Consider the following 19,979-nt stretch of genomic DNA (forward strand, 5'->3'; position numbering starts at 1 on the left):
CTAGGGGCTAGGAACTTTAACTGAATCTAATAAGCTAAATTTTAATAAGGATAATGTCTTACAGGAGGGCTCAGAAATCAGAGACATGATGGCTAGATTAGTTTATCTGGCAAGTTTAATATTTAATTTGGCACCAAAAAAGTTACTCTGATCTTATGCTGTTTTTTTTTTTCCAACTGTAATATCCAGAACCAAGAAAGTATTAGTCACTTTATACTATGCCATAGTCAGATCACATATGGAGTGTATACATTTAGGTACCAAATTTTAGGAAGGGTATTAATAAACTAAAAGGCAATCAACTTGTTGATCATTCCAGATAAGAATCAGCTAAAGAAACTAGGAATATTTAGTTTGAAGAAAAAAAGACTTAAGTGGGAGACATGATAATTATCTTCAAATATTAGAAAAACTACTCTATGGAAGAAGGATTTGACATTCTGTTTGACTCTTCAGGGTGAAATAGAATCAATAGTTGTAAATTGCAGTCAATCATATTTGGACTTGATATAAGGGGGAAAAAATTCCTAATAATTAAAGCTACAAATGTGGAATGGATTACATTGGAAAGTAATGGATTTCCTTATGGCTGGAAGTCATCAAGCAAAGTCTGAATGACCACATATTGGATACTCTTTTATGAGAATTCATACAACATCATCAATTTTAAGTTGGAAAATATCTTACAGTTCATCTAGGTCAAAATTCTTCACTTTACAGATGAGGAAACTAGGACTGAGAGAAGTAAGTAATTGTTGTGTGGTCACACTAGGATTTGAGCTAAGGTCTTTTGACTCCATGTCCAATGTTCTTTCTACTATGTGATGCTATTTCATTTATAATCTGGATTAGATGTTCTAAAAGATTCCTTTTGACACCTCCCCCCAAATCTATGATATGATATATTCTCTTTTATTTTTAAAAAATCTATGACATTATGATATATTCTCTTTTGGAGGGGAAGTTAAGCTTTACATATGGTCCTGGGACAGTTTATTTTTGTCCTTAAAGACAGAGGGAGAGAAGGACACAATTTTTCTCAACTTCTTAATCTAATTGTGTCTAAACATGCAAAATACACTCCAGAAAAATGGAAACCTCATGCTTGTTATTTGCTTGTTTCAGTCATGTCTGATTCTTCATTACCCTATTTGGGGCTTTCTTGGGAAATATTTCAGATTGCTTTGCCATTTCCTTCTACTGCTCATTTTACAGATGAGGAAACCAAGGCAGAGTTAAGTGACTTGCCTAGGGTCATACATCTAGTAAGTGTCTGAGGCTAGATTTGAGATCAGATAGAAGAGTCGTCCTGACTCCAGGCCCAGCGTTCTCTCAAATGTGCCAGTTAGATATTTTGTTACGTGAAGGACAGCTATTCACATCTCACATTGCATCTGCATGGCCATTGTCCTGGGTGTTTGATGCTCTGCCGTGTTCCATGCCCAGGGCTACTTCCACCACCAGTACATGATCACTTGCTTGCTCTTACTTGGGTAGAATTTCATTCTTCACAGTATCAGAAACAACAATCACTAGGGAAAATAAACTCACGTTGCTTGATAGGACAAAGTATAGATTATTTAAACGCTTGCATTAACCAACTATGAGGGAATCAATTTAGTCAGAGGTGTGTCTTGGTTTTAGAGAGGTTAAATGGCTTACCCATGGTCACAGGGTTAAAATATATATTAAAGGCACGACTTAAACCTATGCCATTCTGACTTGGAGTTGGGCTCTTTAGCTACTGTACCAAGACTCCTCCCATCTATTAGTAACACAGGAAACATTTTTAATATTAGTATTTATAGCATAGTTGCCAATTCACATTGGTAGAGGATATTTCTTCCCCAAGGAGCCCCCTACATCTCTAAAATAGCAGTTCCAAAGGGGGAAAAAAAATCCTTTTTCTAAACCGCTCTCAAACATTCCATTCAATTTGAATGAAAGAACTGTTCTAAAGATCTTCATTGCATTGCATGTCAAGACTCTTTTCATAGTATATATGTAATCTTGATATGTTAGTCTTGTACCAATTAAAGCATTGGAGTGAAATTCTTTCTATATTTAATTATATAGATATTAGAATAATAGAACTTATAGAATATGGATATTACTTATTAATCAAAGAATCATTTCCAAACCTATCTCTAGTATGTTATTCTGTAAATTAGTAATTAATATGGTAATTATGGATTTAATTAAAATTTAAGATGAATTTAACTCAAGAAAAAAAGAGATTTCTTGCCCTTAATTCATTAAGCAGTATTAAAGTGGCATATGAATGACAAATGAGTAGTAAAATATTAATTAATTAGTGCTTACTGTATGTAAAGCACCATACTAAGCTCCAGAGCTATAAATAGAAAAGTAAGACAGTTCCTGCTTTCAAGGAGCTCAAAAGAGGAAACAGTATATGAAAGGCTGCAGCTGTATTTCATATGGAAGAGTCCTTTGGTTTTTAGGTTTCAGTAATATTCCAATGGAAATGTTTCTAATTTAATATTTCCACTGGGGGAAAAAAATCACATCAGTGCTTGATGTTGAATCTTTGAACAATACCAAGGACTTCTACGACAAGAACTTTCATTTCTGAGTGTTCAGCTTTGGATAGAGCACCAGTGAGAGAAGATGCCAGGCTACATATCTACAGCTGGTGCTACTCAGAATCATGGTTGGAAGCACTGCTATTCTGTGGTTCTTGGAGAGGTGGTGACCCACCTGGCATATGCTGCATCCTGTCTTATTCAGGGTGCCTTGCTGCTTCCATTAGGTTGGCATGCTTGCCCTGTGTGTGGTGCTTAGTAGTTGGTGGAGATGGCTGGCCCCTCCTCCACAGGAGCTTCTTCCCCAGATGATGATTGTGAGGCCTATACTGGAATCAGGAATGTGTGGTCTGCCCTGGAGGGATTCACACCCCTTCTGTACCTGTCTGTCTGTTCATCAGCAGTTGATCTCAGTGGTGATGAGAAAGCTGGGCCTTCTCTCCACAGTCTCCCCTCAATGGTTGCTAAAGGAGCTGATCTAGAAGGAGGAGGTTTGGTGATTTCCACAGTATACCTTTCTCCTTAAGCTAAGATAACTTGCTTACCTTGCATGATGGATTTTCTAGCACATTGGAGTTTATATAAGCATTTACTTGATTTTTTCTTGTAAACAAAATCATTCATCACAAACTAAGTATTTTGAGACCTTTATAATCTTTCTAGAGCCACATAGGCAAAGAATTATGTAATTAGTCATATACTGGAATGTTAGAATGACTCAAATTCTTATTTGTGAATTTAGTCATAGGTGATTTTATGTTTTCTTGTTGTTCAATAATAAGAATGTGTGCAATTTTTCAACTTTTATACATATGGTAATACTATATCTCAAATAATTCATATTGATTTATGTATCTGAAAGAATGAGATTACATTTATTGACTCTTGATACATTTAAATCTATCGAATATATTGTGTAGTTAGAAATATAATTTTATGATTATATGTAATCATAATTATAGAATATAATTTTGTAATTAGAAATTAAACTTTGAACTGATATAGCAATAATTTATTACACAGTAATCTAACTTTAGAAATGGTTTTAATATCTTATTCAAAACCAGGGGTGGGAAGATATTTTGGAATTTTTACAGTTTATTTCTTTCAATAATTCATTATTGCAGCAGTTTATATCTTTCATTAGTGTATTATCAACTGTTAAGTTCTTTTGAGCCAGGCATTGTGAGCAGAAAAAATGCATATAAGGGAGACCTGAAAAAATGAACATTGATGATGATGGACTGTCCAATTGAACAAGCTATAGAACAGCACTTAATGGCTAATTCTTCTTTTTCCCAAATACAACACTATCAGTAGCATAAATATGACCAAATGATTTGTTGATGGGATAGCATCCATTTTTTTAACATCTTTGCAAAAGTAAATTCTGTTTCAGACTTTTATTTTTTATTTTACTTTCTATATCGATGTTTAAAAATATTTGTATTTTTTAAAAATTTGTAGCTAATATTTCTAATGGGTTTTAATTGGTTTGGAATGGCATTTGAATGGTGACTTTTGTGTCCTGGACAGATAAAGCAAACAACTTAATTAAAATTATAAATGAACTTGCAATTACTCAAATGTGGATTTTAAATTATAAATACATTTTGAAGCCAATTTTCAATTAACATTAGGAGTTTTCTTTTAGTCTTATTGCCAGTGACCATTTTGGAAGGTTACATAAATCTTAGCTATTTTGTCTTTTTGGATTTATGAATACAATGGGATGTGGATAGGAAATGCCTTTTCCCTTAACATCTGTGACCAACAGAAGCTAGTTTTAATCAATAAATTCACAGTTGCAACTAGAAGAACTCCTTATAAAATATCCTCCAGTACTTTGACTAATCCATTTTCAAGAAATGTGAGTTCTCTTATCTTTGGTGAAACTAATTCGCCCTGTTAAAGATCTCACCAGGAGATGTTTTCCTTCTGGATGGTCTAAATATTGGTATGTTCTGTTTAATACTATTTATCATGGTCTTGACCTCAGTGTCCATGGTAATTTTAAACAGCTTTTGTTCTTTTCACAATTGGAATAGGGAGAGAGGATCACTAGTCAACAGTCACTTCAAGTACTCTCCTAATAAATTCTCATTCAGTTGAATTTATCCACTTGATTTCTAATCCTCTTTTCCTTATTTCTGTGTACCACCTACTAGTACATCTTCCGTATCATAGGGAAAACTGCCTGCACAATGCAATTTTTCACTGTAGAAAATGATGATTATTCAGAAATATAGTGTCCATTTGGCTTTTCTAGTGATTACTGGTATATATTTGAAGGAATCACTGTTTGTTTATTTTCATCAAAGGATGGCAAAATTAATTAAAATGACAAAAGTTGCCAAAAGCATTGACAGACCAAGAATCAAAAATATTCATATTTCCGTTTTACCTCTTACTTTTAAGAGTGAACTTGTAAAGAAAAAGTTCATTCATTCAGCAGTTTGTTAAGCTTCAACCAAATATGAAAAGCACAGTGCCATGTGCTGTGAGTGATACAAAGACATTTTTAGTGTCTAATTGGCTTTTCTAGTCATGGCAGGCATAAATCTGAGGAAGGCACTTACTGTTTTTAGGCATTCTTATAAAATTATATTATGGTAAAACTCTCTAAGAATAATGTTATATCCTTGCCATCATATAAATTATATATATATATATACATATATATTTTTTAAATTTGATATTCTAAATTATAAAATTACAAGAAGTTACAAAATAAAATTTAAAATGTGATATGATAGTTAAGTTTTTAATAGGGCAAGGACATTAGGGGCAAATGAAGACTCTAAATGTATAAAGATTTCTTAGTGCGCATTAGACGTAGACAGATATCTATTTTTCTCTCCTTTCTGGTGATAGATGAGAACTTTAGCTTTAACTCTTTATTTTCAGAATGTGAAACAGTTGTGTTTTAGACTTTTCTAGGAAGTGCTATATATGAACTTGTTCTATTATCTGCAAGTTTCCAACTCTGTAGAGGAAAAACAATAGAAAAATCTGATGAAATACTCACTTTGTGAAAACAAAAAGTAGTCATTTGCTCAGCTATTACATGTACATGTGGAGGCATATGTTAAAATTGGCTAAATGATGAAAGATTCCATCATCTATATTCAGTTATATTCAGGGTACAAAGCACCTTCCAAGATGTTGGGGAGGGGAGGTATTAAAAAAAGGAACTAAATAGTTTTAGTTCCTGTCCTTGAGAAGTTTATAATCAAAAAAGTTGTGGATAGGAAATCAATAAGTTCTGATGTAAGGAAGTTTGTTTTCCATAGGGGGAAATGAAAGTTTTAAAATATTTGATTTACCAGTGGATATTCAGTATATGTGGTATTGGTAGTCTGCTATTCAACTTTTTGATCATTTAGATAAAAACATAGATGATTTACTTATATATACAGATGACAGAAGCCTGGAAGAGAAAGGTAGCACACTGGATAACAGCATGTGTACAGATCTTGATGGGTTAGAATGGGGGCTGAATCACATAAGATCAAATTTAATAAGGGGAAGGGAATATTTAATATTAACTTAGTAACTAATATGTGCCAGGCACTGTACTAATGGCTTTAACAAATATTATCTCATTTGATCCTTATAATAACCCTGGGAGGTACCTATTGTCTTCATTCCCATTTTACAGTTGAGGAAACCTAGGGAAACAGAAGTTGAATGAATGGTTTGCCCAGGGTCTCATAGCTAGTAAGTTTCTGAGGTTAGATTTGAATTCAGGTCTTCCTGACTCCAGGACCAGTGCTCTATTCACTGCACCACCTAGCTGCCCCCTTTACACAATATTTTAACAATACAATATGATTATGAATTCCAAAGAGAACAACTTGAGTGAAAATCAAAATTCATGGTGCTAAAATTTATGTGATTTAATATGCCCCAATTTTATAATGTGTATTATTTAGGATTCAGAGTACATTAAATTGTTAAGGATACTAGCTCAAATGTTGCAGCAAGCCCATAGCTAATATCTGATGTCAAATTATATTATAAAATCATTCTCAGATAACACTGCTATAAATACTGTAGGCAGAATATTTCTTTAATATGATGAAATTATATAATAGCACATATGTGTTAGGCTATTATTTCTGTCATCACCATGGTAGTGTTTTATAGCTATTTTGCTGTAATGCATATAACAAGACATGTTTAAGAAGAAGATCAAATACTTATTTTATAATTTCTCCTACAGAAGAATCATGTTCACAAAGTTCCTAGGGGTAAAAAAAATAAAAGAGACAACATGATGAGAAAGATATAAATTAAAAAATAGTTTTTGAATAAGCATGAGAAAGGTTATCTAAATAACCTAATCATTAAAGAAGTAGATGAGATCATCTAGAGAGAAATTTAATAGACATCCCTTGAAGTAACTGTGACCATCCTGGAATTTATCCCAATGTTTTATTATCCCTTAAGACCTTTGCACATTTCAACATCTGGCTGCATTATTCACTATAGGTGATCTCATGATGTTTTGTGACTTGTAGAATCCTGCAGGTAGTCTTGTGCGCTGCCTCCCGTAGGGGGTGTCTGGTGTGAGGGTTTGCTGAGCCCTTTCCAAGGCTGCTCATCCACCTTTGGTGTCCCCTGGCCACTGACCTTTCCACTGTGGTTCTAAGAAGGTTTAGCATGTGTAGCAGCCACACTTCTTTTTGGTGCTTTTCTTGTGTGTTTCCTCCTTGAAGAGGCAACAAATATACCTCCCATGAGCCCTTTCCATGCCCTTTTGGGCGACATTCCACTATGAGACTTTGCAAACCTGGGGCAATCTATCTTGTCATGGACCCCTTTGACAATCTGTTGAAAATTTTAATGTCTTCTCAGAATGTTTTCAAGATCATTATTAGATCATACAAGCCTCCAATAATTGACAGTTAGATGGCTTTTCTTTCAGAAGATATTTTCCATGTTGAATCCTTCCCATATTTTTTATAGTCTATATTACTCTCAAATGATGTATTTGTAAAGCAATTAGTAATGTGCTTGGCACAGAGTAGGTACTTATTAAATGTTTGTTCCCTACCTTTTTCATTCTCTTTATAGGAGCAAAATTTATTGGAACTTTTCCCATACCGGATACATACAACCAAGATGATGATAAAATATATTTCTTCTTTCGTGAATCATCTCAAGAAGGCAGTACCTCTGATAAGACTATGTTATCTCGAGTTGGAAGGGTTTGTAAGGTAAGATGTAATAAATTTGCTTATTTGAAGCAGCTTATGTTGTTCATAAGTAACATTTCGTTTCCTTCTTGCACTGAAAGAAAGAAAAAAGGCTTTGCTTTTTTTCACTTACTGAGCCTAGCAACCTACACAAATCTCACAAGCTGAGAAATCATTGAGACCCAGCAGAAGAAAATTAACTTAAATTTTGAAACTCATTCGCCGGGTGCTTAAACTGATTCCTGAGCTTGTATATAAGAGAACTCTAGAAGTCACTACCTTCATTAATTATTCTTTGTTGCACCAGCCTTTTCTACTTATCAGTCCTCTAAGTGCCTAATACATTAATTGCAATTTATAAAGAGTACCTGAGATTCAAGTCTGAAGCAAATCAATTTCAGATTTCATCAAAACCCTGCCTATAAACATGTTTTCATTAGAATGTAAGCTTCTTGAGGAAAGGAACTATTTTAACTTTTTCTTTGTTTCCCCTTTATTTTTTTAACTTAATAACTGGCACATTGTAAGGGGCTTAATAAATAGTTGTTGCTTGATTGATTGATGAATGCAATGAAGAAAAAAATATACTGAATTATAAGTGTAATATGAAAATGAAGGGTTTTTGCATCCTTAATACAGATCCAAGTTTTGAGAAAAAAATGGGACAGAACATAGGATTGTTTTTAGTCTCTGCTAAAGTTAGTCTTTTTAAGGTTATGAATTAGATGAATGTCATAGGAAATTTAGAACACTATAAAATTCTTTTCCTGCTCCATTTCAATAATTTTATGGAAAGAATAAATCTCTCATGGACATGTATTTGGCTTCAGTAGTTCAAACTTTTTTTTTTTTAGCATATCTTATTGTCATTAGCTCGGGTAAAATATAGATCCCTAGCATAAATTAAGTTGTTAACAAGTGATGTTTTAAAGTTAATAAGCCCTCTTAGAAGGGACCTTCTTTTGTTCTTCTACAAACTTTTTTATTTTCTTTCCCTAGAGCCATTGTATCCTTTATCTCAAATCTGTGCCCTGAGGCATCTGGGCACTTTGAGGGACCGGAATACTTACCAGCATTGAACTGAAAGCTCTAATGAAAACTGTCTTTGATTGAAGCCAGCTAGTCAGCACAGATCATTCTTTACCTAGTACACATTGGCCACTATTGCCTGGCCCACAGATCCTGTCTCCCTTAGGGGACAGAATCTCAACAAAGGATCCTGACTCTTTCAGAATCTAAGAAATTATAGCATTCTTAATTGAAGCTGATTGCCCAGAGAGAATCAGCTGTTGACTTAGAGATATTAGAAGACTGTTTCTTTACTAAAGTATGCTTAAATATTCTTTAAATTAGTACTTTAGATTGACATTTATTTACATATATCAGGAAGCAGCTTTATGAAGTGGAAAGAACTCTGGATTTCTGGCCTAAAGACCTGGATTCTAGTATTGGCTCTGCCATTAACTAGGTGGCTAAGTAGCCAGTGACCTTAGGAAAGTCTGATTATTTTTTCATTTGTCAAATGAGGAAGGGTGAGTGTTTAAGAAGGTAATCTCCAATATACTCTTCAATGTTAAAACATACATCTTGTTTTAATATTTCACAGACATATTCAATTTACAACCAATTGGAAGAACTTGAAAGAGCCTAATAACTTTCAGGTGAAAGATTCAGTATTTACCAGACAACTGTACATTTACAGAAACTCTGGTTTTCAATTCTTAGCTATTGATTTGGCCAATAGATTTTTTCAAAGGAGTCATTTTAAATTAATAAGAATCATTCATGACATAATGTATAGAGTGATGGCTCCAAAAGCCAGGGACACCAGAGCTTAAATCTTGCTTCTGACAAATATGAACTGGGTGCCCTAGGGCAAATAATTTACGCTCCCTTTAGTCTGGGTGGGTCTCTAAGATTAGAAACTGCAATGGAGGTGCCAATCTACATTGAAGGAAAAAAAAATTCCTCATTAGAGAGTTTTTTTATTCCAGTAAAATCCCAGGTTCAGGATCCCCAGAGCTTAGCACAGTGCCTGACATATATATAGGCACTTAAGATATGTTAATTGATGGATTCTTTTCAGTTTAATAAATAAGATTTTCTTTACTGGTTCAGATGCTATAAAATAGATTCAGGGGTGGAATTATTTTTTGATGTTCTTTTTCTTAAACTTTTACACAAGATTAGGAACTCCATGTAGGGAACTTTCAGGTGAAGTAACTCCTCCTACCAGTGCAGGAGAGCCACTGTTTCCATAACTTCCTTAGATAATCTCTTAATAGTGGTGGTGTCAAACTCAAATAGAAATGGGGGTCCCTCATCTGCATAGAAAGATCTCTGTGTGTTACTTGTTGAATTAGGTTTTTTTTTTAAGCAATTGGGGTTAAGTAACTTGCTCAAGGTTACATGGCCAGGTGTTATTATCATATTCTATTATATTAATAATAATTAATTATAATAATTAATATTAAATAAATCATATTCTATTTATGTTGCTAAGTATTTCCAGAGTGCATTTTAATCTGAAAGAGGCCACACTGGGGAGTGCTGTGAGCCTCCGCCAACATGGGCCATGTGTTTGATATGCCTGGTCTAGAGAATTGAGAAATCAATCATTTTCCCACAGTCACACAGTACATCCAAAAAAGGACTTGAACCCAGGTCTTTTTATGTCTGAGACCAGTTGCAGAGGCACAGCAAGCTACTTTATCACAATTTTTGGATTATTAGGTTAAAAAATCCAAGTGGTTTCTGAAAAGTAGGTACTAAATTCTTAATCCTGCATGTCTCAAATGTTGGTTTATTCAGAGTAAAATAAAACTGGGGAAAAAAAGGGTAATGTATGTCTCAATGAACAATGAATCTTTTTTGCTACTGAGAAAAGAGACCACACAGCTAGATTTTGACTTGTACTTGTCTGAAGGACAAAAACCACCGAATTGTGAGATCAAATAAGATTTGATGGATGAACTGACTTTTCTTAGAATAACATACAAACACACACACAGAGTACATGCAAAACCTAGGTGGAATTGTTTGTACTGCTTTGTTTTGGGGACGCTAAGTATATCTCTTTTCTCAACTCACTTCAACAACCTTCTCTTAAGAATACAGGAATTTCTCATAAATTACATTCTTAGTTCAGCTTTTGAGTACTGAATGTTAGGTTATATGTATTGTCTTTGCATTCCTTTAATTTCAATGCACTTTAGCTGTCTTTTTAACTTTAATGATTTAGTGATAAATTGTGGCAGGTGTTAGGTATGTTTGCTTAGAACTGGAGGCTTTTTTTCTGTCAAACAGAAAACTTTTAAAGCTATTTGAGCTTGTCTACAAAGCTTTCTTGTCTGGATTGATAGACATTGAAGATTCCAGATGCTTTATTCAGTTTCTAATGAAGCAATTCTCAGTTCAAAAAAAAAGATGCATGATTACTGTATTTTCTACAAATGTAGCCACCCTAACTAAAATTCTGCTTTAGAGAATTTAATTGATAAAGCATAAGCTGGATCACAGAATTCCACTGCCGGAAGGAATATCGTCAGGCATCTAGTCCAATCTATTTTTTTCCTAAATGTTGCCTGTGATTTCCTTGGAGTAAGTAAGGAATTCTCAGAGAGGAAAAACATTCCTCCAATACAGATTAGAAACTGCTTTGCAACTTAGTGTCTTAAAGAGTTAACTGGGTCACTAAAATGTTGACTTGCTCAAGGTCAGGAAGGCAGTATGTGTTAATAATTGGACTTAAACCTAGGCCTTCCTGATTCCAAGTAGTCTTAACTTTTTGCCTAATACCGCTTCTCTAGACTATAGTAGACTGAGAAAAAGAATCTATTGTACTAGTCTGATAACAGATCATTCAACCTATATCAATAAATTGTAACAATTATATAAATTTTAAAAATCAATTTTCTTATTGCCAGGATAATCAAATATTTATGTAGAAAAATAGAATTAATATATTAATTATAGGGATACTTTCAGGCTTTTAAGCTAGCATATGATTTAAAAATCACAAAATACTATTGATATTTTTCATTTCCAATTTATCTGAATAATCAAAAATGTTATACTATTATATATGTATATATATATATTATATATATACAATGTTATTAATATGTTACTACTGAATTTGGCCATTAGTATTATGCCTTTCAGTTAGTAAAACAAAATGCTCAAATTCATTTTGTCCAATATTAAATGGCATTTGTAGTCAGATTTTCTTATTCTTTCATTCTATTATGTTTATACAGTAGTGAAAACACTAAATGAAGAGAAAATTTATGTTAAATTTATACTCAAAAAATGCATGTTAATGTTAAAAATATTAAAAAGTTGCCTATTTTTTCCTAATTGTTTTCTCTGGAATCAGTTCCAGATTCAAGAAATCTTGATAAATATTTTTTAAAGTAAATTGTTTTAAAAGATTTATTCATTTTTGAACATCTCTATGTTTTGAATAAAAGTGTGATGCACATATATTTGTATTAATAAGTATTGGCACCCTACAATGCATTTGTGATCTTATTGATGTGGGTACTTCTTCCCATAATTTAGATTGCAATCCATCCATCCTTTCTCATCTAGTACAATCTAGTCTCTTCCCCCCTATTTGTCCTTTGCAGGGTATATACTCACTGTGAGATAGACATTTCTCTTGACGTTACCTGGACACCTCTGCAGTTCACGAACTGTGGTTCTGTGATCCTTTGTTCTTGCCACATAACAGGCCCAATTTAAATTACTGTTATGCCTCTCTTTGGATGATACCTTTAATATTACTGTTATTCCACGCTTCATTGGTAACAATGCTAAAACAACTACACTACTATACATTTTCCATTGCCTTTTGGGTGACCTACATTTTGTTCCTTAGCAACGGTAGTGTTTCATACTTCCTATGGGTTAAATATTGGAAGAATATTGATATTAAAAGGATCAGACTTTCTATGGAGGAATTTGGAGTTTAAAAGCACTACTAAGTTTCCTAAGTACAGTCTAGCTTCACTTTCTTCCTCCCATTCAATTCTGGGTCCAGTTTACTGGCCATCTGCAATGACTACCCAGGATTGCTTATACTGATGCTTATATTCTATAGAATATTGAACTAACTGCATATTGCAACCTGAGCAGTAGGTTTTCTTCATTCACTTAGGGTTTTTTTTTTTCCTGATACTCCAAGTTCTTTGAAGTAACTACCAATTGAATTTAGAAGGTCCTGAAATGTCCTAGGGTTTAACACAGTCATCACAAAGCCACCTGCAAAGAGAAGTATCTTAAAATATCTCACAGTCTAAAGAAAGTCTGTTTTTCATTTGGACACTGTTGGACATCTTCCATAACAGTGGCAAGCACCACTTTATGACTCACTTGATAAACATACTCAGAAAATGGACAAATAAAGGTAGTTTTGTTGTTGCATTTTTCCAAGACTCTTCTCTGTGTTGATGTATGTGTGAGACCAGCTTGTTAGAAGAGAGGCTTTAAGAGAAGAGAGACATTTTTTATTGACAGATTTACTTTTTATGATCAACAAACCATAAGTATGGTGGGAACAGGTATTCTCTGCACTGTTCACTAATGTATTTCTGTTGGAAAATGGACTGTTTTGAAATATCATTTGTAAAAACATATTCTCTTCTTTGACTTTCATCAAGGTTGTTCTCAAGACATGTGTAGATAATTTCCATACATATTTGTAGATATGAGAAAGTAGACATAAAGGTTATGTTAGTAATCTTTTTTCTTCATCATTTTTTTCCCAGCAGAAATAGCATCTGCATTTTTTCTCCCCCAAATGTTGGGTGTTCCCCTTTACTTCGGTTCTGTTGAGAATTAATCTCTCAAGAATTTCAAAACTGTCACTTTCAGTTCCAAAGGATCTCCTTTTGTATATTTAGTTCAGTCCACCTGTTCTTCCTCTTTGTTTCCTTAAGTGACATTTCTACATTTAATTCATGTAAAAATCTGGTATTAGAATCCAAATATGATGATTCCAGTATTACTGATGGAAAAAAAGGGATTTGTTCTAGAAATCCTGACACATTTTTTCCCATTTTTTAAAATCTCTGTTATACTTTTTTCATAGTTATTTTTGCATTCTCGGGACAGTGTACCTTAATAGATTCTGCTAGCTGGCTTTCTGTCCATATCTTTTTGGTTTGTTTGTTTTTGGTGCATGTGGTAGAATTGCATATAATCTACTATCTTCTATCATAAGATTTAGCAAACTAATTTCTATTTTAAACTGGAGCTCCCCTTAGTTGCTATATCTCTTCATTTAATAAGGAGATCAATGAGTATTTGCTAACTTCAGGGCTTTTTTTAATCTTTTTGCTGTGATGATTGATTAGATAAATTTCCCTAGGAAATCATAATTATAGCAGTGATTTTTTTTATTTGCCATTTTTATTATCAACAGCTTCAGATCAAGTTGAAACTTATTTAATTGCACTTCTGATCTTCTAATTTTTAATTTTTCTTGTTCAGTCATATCATACTCTCTATGACCTCATTTGGGGTTTCCTTGGCAAAGTCCTGTAATGATTTGCCATTTCCTTCTCCTTCTCATTTTATAGATGAAAAAACTGAGAGAAGCAGGGTTAAGTGATATACCCAGGGTCACACAGGTAGTAAGTGTCTGAGACTGGATTTGAACTCAGGAAGATTAGTCTTCCTGACTTCAGGCCTGGCACTCTTCCCATTGTACCTCCTAACCACCCAATATTTTAAATTTAACTTGGTATTGATTTTGAATTTTGTTCTAACAAGTCAGTGGTTTGATTATATACAGAGAGCTTATCAGGAAATCAGGCCCCTCAATCAATAAGCATTAATTAAGTACTGTATTCCAAGCACTAGATAAGATACAGGGAATTAAAAAGCTGACAGCCCCTGTCCTTAAGGAACTTATGTTCTATTGAGGAAAACAACATGTGCATACACATAAGTATATACAAAGGAAATATGAAGCACTTCAGCAGGGGTTTTGGGGTGTTACTAGTAGGAGGGAGATCAGGAAAGGCCTCATGTAGGGATGGAATCTTTAGTGACCTGAGTTTTAAAAGGAGCTGGAGAGTCTAAGTGGGAGACAGGAAGAAGTATATACTAGGCCTAGAGGATAACTTGCTAAAAAGAAAGAAGAAAGAACATTCTCTAGAAGAGAAAAGGTAAAATAGGTTAGTCTTACTGGAACCCAGAGTATATAAAGGGAAGGAATGTTATTCTGGACCACATGTAACTCAGACCTATGAGTGATTCACTTCTGGGATTTGAATTCAGTAAGACATTCACAAAACATAAAATCAAATAAAAAGCAATGTTACTTAAGGTAATATTTAAAAGGATACAATTCAGATAAAACATCATTCCCTTTGACTTCTGCATTCTCCAGGGCAACAGCCATTCTTGGTCAAAAAGGCAACTCCACAGTGTAGGGGGAATGTGCCAAAACTTCTGACACCAACTCCTCATAGGTTAAACCTTTTATGCTTCAGGCAACAAAAAAGCCAAACCAATGATAAGCTTAAGAATGAACTCCCTGTCCCCTTCAAGAGAAATCAGTTCAGCCTAAATAAGACAGGCACCACTCCTACCACAAATATGTAATGTGCTGGAAAGGTCAGCAGGAGCCAGATTATGAAAAAGTAAATTCCAAACTTGTACTTTAACATAGCATAGCTATAAAGACACAGAGACTTTTTTGAGCCTTGGGGTGATTTGGTCAGACCTGTGCTTTAAGGCTATCCATTTGACAGCTTTGTTTACCAGAGAGAGTCTTGATGCAGAGAAACCATGGAAGAGACTCTTGAAATAATATAGATGAGATTTAATGAGGGCCTAAAGTGGGGAGGTGGATATAAGTAGAGAAAAGAGATGGGCAAGAGATAAGTGCAGAGGTAGTATGAAAAAAGTTGATAGTTATTTAGATTTGAGGGTGAGGAAGAATCTGGACTGACTCTAATATTTAAAATTGAGATGACTACAAGCTGGTAGTATCCATAAAAGAAATAGAGAAGTTAGGAAAAGGGAAGAGTTTGGAGGGAAATATGGGATTTATTTGGAAAATGTTGAGTTTGAGATGCACAAGAGATCCATTTGGAAATGTTCATTAGTCAGTTGGTGATGCTCATGAGGGAGACCGAGGCTTGATACATAGATCTGGGAGTCATTTCCAAATAGAAAATAATTGAACCCATGGGAGCATATGAGATCAGTGGAAGAAATCACTCCCACATTGGTTACCAGTCATTTCCTCCCTCTTATGATATAGTCATTTCATTTTAAATTATATATTTGGTATTTACCATGTCTAGCACCACCTGCCTCACTTACTGAAGAAAGCATTCATAGTCTATAAAATTGAGGCTTCCATGTAGTCTATAAGCCTTTGAATTCTTTCATTTTGGAAACCTGAGTCATATTTTTTCACAATTCTTCCTTATGCCTACCTTTGCACTGAAGTCACTAAGTATTAAAACATATGTTTATTTAATTCAGAGAATTGTATAGAGTTCTTTGTATTATTTCTCCCCTTCCTTATCCTGTGCAACAGATGTAGAAGTATGTGCTACCATAATCTTCATGGTAGTATTATGGAAAATTCTTGTCATAAGAACTGCAAAACCAATTGACATAGTGTCCCAGGAAATTATGTTTCTTATTGCCTCTGGACACATGATAGAAGCAGCTTCAACAATTTTTTTTGTTGTTGTTGTTTTTCTCCAAGGAGAAGTTTAGTTGCAATTTCCTTTTTTCTTCTTGTTTCATTTATACCAAGAACTTTGTTACTGATATTTAATTCCTCCCATTGCATATCAACTCATTGGTCATTTGACAATAATTTTTAATTGAGCATCCCAACAGTTAAGTCACTCAACCTCAAATACCTCTGACATTTCTTGGACTCCTTTTCGTAACCCCTCCCTTATAATCAGTTGCCAAATCCTCTTTGTATGATCTCATCCATATTCACCTGGAAAACATATGCAGAACTTTGTAACAAAATACTAAAAGCTAAATAAATAAAGCGGCAAAGGCATAAAACAATATATTTTAAATATATTTACCTTTTTAAATTAAGCACTTTTACATACCATTACTTTTATCTCTACAGATAGTTTTTGGTTGTTTTTTTTTTTTTTTAGTTGCGCTTCATATTACAGAGATGGTAATATAAATCACTTCGGGGAAGTTTTTGCTCTTAACTTTCCACCTCCTCCTTGTTTTTAATTGCTTCAGATTCTATTTGTTTTGGGAGGATTAATCCATTAGGTTACATTTGCTACAGAGATTCCAGAGCCCAGAAGGTTATGCCAATTCTCCTCTTTGTTTTGCAGTATTTCCTTTTGTTCATGCCAGGAATTCAGTTGGATGGGCCTTCCACATAACTTGCCTGGGGGTCTAATTAATAGCTGGGAGCTTCAGTTACATTCAAATGGCCGGATTTGATATACTGTCCTTGTATGACAATCACTACCTTTCAGGATTGTTGTTTCTTAGTCCTGTGACACTTTTCCATATTGATTGATTTTTCACCAAGTTGTGGGGTTTGTGCTTGCTTTCCGTGTGTCACTTAAACCCAAATGAGAGATTTAGAGCCCTCAAAGTTACAGATGTGTGTTTGCTCGGCTGCCATCTGTTTTCCTGTCTGGGGAATTCTAAAGCTTAGGGATTTATGTTTGCTTTTTTTTTTTGTCTTTAGTTTTACCTGAAAGTGATTGTTTAACATGCTGAATCTTTAACTTTGTTTTAATCTGCCAGATTTGGAAATTCTGGAGTGTACTGTGTTACCCAAATCCTGGTTACTAACCATCTGCAGATTTTGTAAGTTGTTAGGAAAACATGGTCTTCATTTCTGCTGTTTGCTTTATAATTTGCCAACTGTAAATCCCAAACATTCATCTCTGAATCCTTACCAGGTTGTGAAAAAAAGACACAAGTGAGCATTTTTTTATATTTTGAAAAATCTATCCTGACTGTGTACTTTCAATTCCTGTAAGAGAGAGGAGAGAGGGAGAGGAGAGAGAAGGTAAGAGAAAGAGAGAGAGAGAGAGAGAGAGAGAGAGAGAGAGAGAGAGAGAGAGACAGAGAGACAGAGACAGAGAGAGAGAGACAGAGAGAGAGACAGAGAGAGAGAGAGAGACAGAGACAGACAAACAGATAATCACATCCTTAAAAGTCTCCTATGAAAATAAATGTATTTTGAACTCTGCTTTTTTCTCTAATGATTATTATCTGTTTTCTTTACTCAACTAATTTATTTCTTTATATCTTGGCCTATGTGACTAGATACAGTTGTGTAACTTTAAACAAAATTGTGCAACAACAACAAAATTGAAACTGGATGTGATAAAATTTTATTGGCCAAACTTGGCCTTCTGAGAAAGATATGGGAAGACTACCTTTATTTTTCTCCGTTCTTTGAAGCGGCAGTAGATAGACTCTAGGTATGGAATACTACAGTACCTGGCAGATTTTTGCAATGTATTAATTGTTTTGAGTAAACTGTTGTTGTTGTTTTTTTTAATTTTCTTCTTGTTTTATTCTTTGTTATAAAGTATAGTTTTCTGGGAAGGTGACTATGTTGGGAAATGTAGGCTATTAAAAATATTTTAATTAATAAAGATAAATGTGCTTTGTTTCATACATATGGGATTCTGAAAACAGTATTAGTAAAGTATGTTTTGATTTATCCATTAAAATCATAATTGGATACATACACTTAAAAGTTGATTTTTAAAAATTCCATATTGAACTCATGGGCAAAGTAGTTTGATACATTTATGGCAACATCCCCAAAGAAGCCAGTGTTTAGTTCACCTGGGATTAGTGAATTAAAAGATTTTTTCAAATTTTTAGGATGTCATGCTTCCTGAAATTTATTTTAAACTCCTTGGTTTTAGAGAAGGTACTAAATTTAAAATGTCATTAATAATTTTTAAGAAGTATGTAGCCTTCAAAATACTTTTATTTACCTGCATATGAATTTTGACTTCTTTTTTTTTTCAAAGCAACACAATAAAGTGTTCATAACAACTCAGAAAAGACACAAATTCCTGTATTGCTTGTTAGCTGCCTAGCACCAATGAGCATTGAATAAGTTAGTCAAAAGTGTATATGGTCTTAGGAGAGAAAGAGACCCCACCTTGGAGATAGGATAGATGGAGAAGAGCAGGAGGAACTGTGTCTAGGCCTCAGGGACCACTCCTGAGATGACTAATTAAACTCTCCTTTGGTTCACAATTAAAAAAAAAATTCTAAGCATATTTAAATGCTAGAAATTTTTTTTTTTTAAAGAGGCTAGATTCTGCCTTCAAGGAACTTATATTTTAATGGAGTGACAACATGTAAATAACTAGATACATTCCATGTAGTTTCATAGCTGGAAGGCATTTCAAAAGGGGAAGACATTAGCAGATGGGGGGGGGGCCTCAGGGAGAAGAAGTGATTGTAAAAGGTTTTGTGTAGAAGGTGGGATTTGCTCTGAGTCATGAAAGAAGCCAGGAAAGCTATGAGGGAGAGGTCAAGAGTCAGAGTGTTCCAGGTGTCAGGTACAAAGGCATTAATATGGGAGATGAAATGTCATGTTTAAGGTTCTATAAGCAGACAATAGTTACTGGGTCATAAAGTATGTAGAGGGAATTAACAAATAAGCTAACGAAAAGGTGGAAAGAGGCCAGGCTTTAAACTCCAAACAAAAGAGTTTATTTTATAGTTAATTGTAGTCATGATAGGGACCTCATAGAGTAGGATCTATGATTTAGAGGGAAAAAAATCACCTTGGCATCTGAATGGAGGATAGAAGGCACTATGGAGAAATAAGGCTATTACAATCCAGGGCAGAGGTGATCAGAGCCAGAATTTGGGTTGTGAGTGAAGAGAAAGAGAATAGTATAAGAGAAATGGTATGGGCACAGAAATGACAAGATTTGGCAACAGATTGTATATATTGGGTAACTGCAAGTGAGGAATTAAGCATGGCGCTGAGTTTTCAAACCTTGGTGACTAGGAGAACTGTCATGTCCTCAAAAGTAATAGGGAAATTTTAGGACTTTAATAAAATGAGTCCTGGACATATTGAGGTTGAGATATCCACTGGCATCTTTACAATAATTATAGCAGCCTAGAAGCTTTAACTATGTTATTAGGATCATAGGAATGTTATTAGGAATATTAGAGTGCCCTTTTAATCACCATAGTTCATACTGATAGCACCAAAAGCCTTATG

At 34.2% G+C, this 19,979-nt stretch overlaps 1 protein-coding gene across 13 annotated transcripts in view; it reads left to right on the forward strand.

Annotated features, from left to right (window-relative positions):
• Window positions 1-19,979, forward strand: part of LOC138175868 (semaphorin-3D) — a 252,743-nt gene that overhangs the window by 168,658 nt on the left and 64,106 nt on the right. For all 13 annotated transcript variants that reach the window (XM_069106478.1, XM_069106485.1, XM_069106477.1 and 10 more), the window contains one exon: window positions 7,623-7,765. In XM_069106478.1, coding sequence (XP_068962579.1) covers window positions 7,623-7,765 — 143 coding nt within the window. The remainder of the gene's footprint in view (window positions 1-7,622; window positions 7,766-19,979) is intronic.

Source organism: Petaurus breviceps, unplaced genomic scaffold (genome assembly GCF_028583685.1).
Source record: "Petaurus breviceps papuanus isolate PSGF00001 unplaced genomic scaffold, PetGlider_PUasm1.0 79, whole genome shotgun sequence".
Lineage (NCBI taxonomy): Eukaryota > Metazoa > Chordata > Mammalia > Diprotodontia > Petauridae > Petaurus > Petaurus breviceps.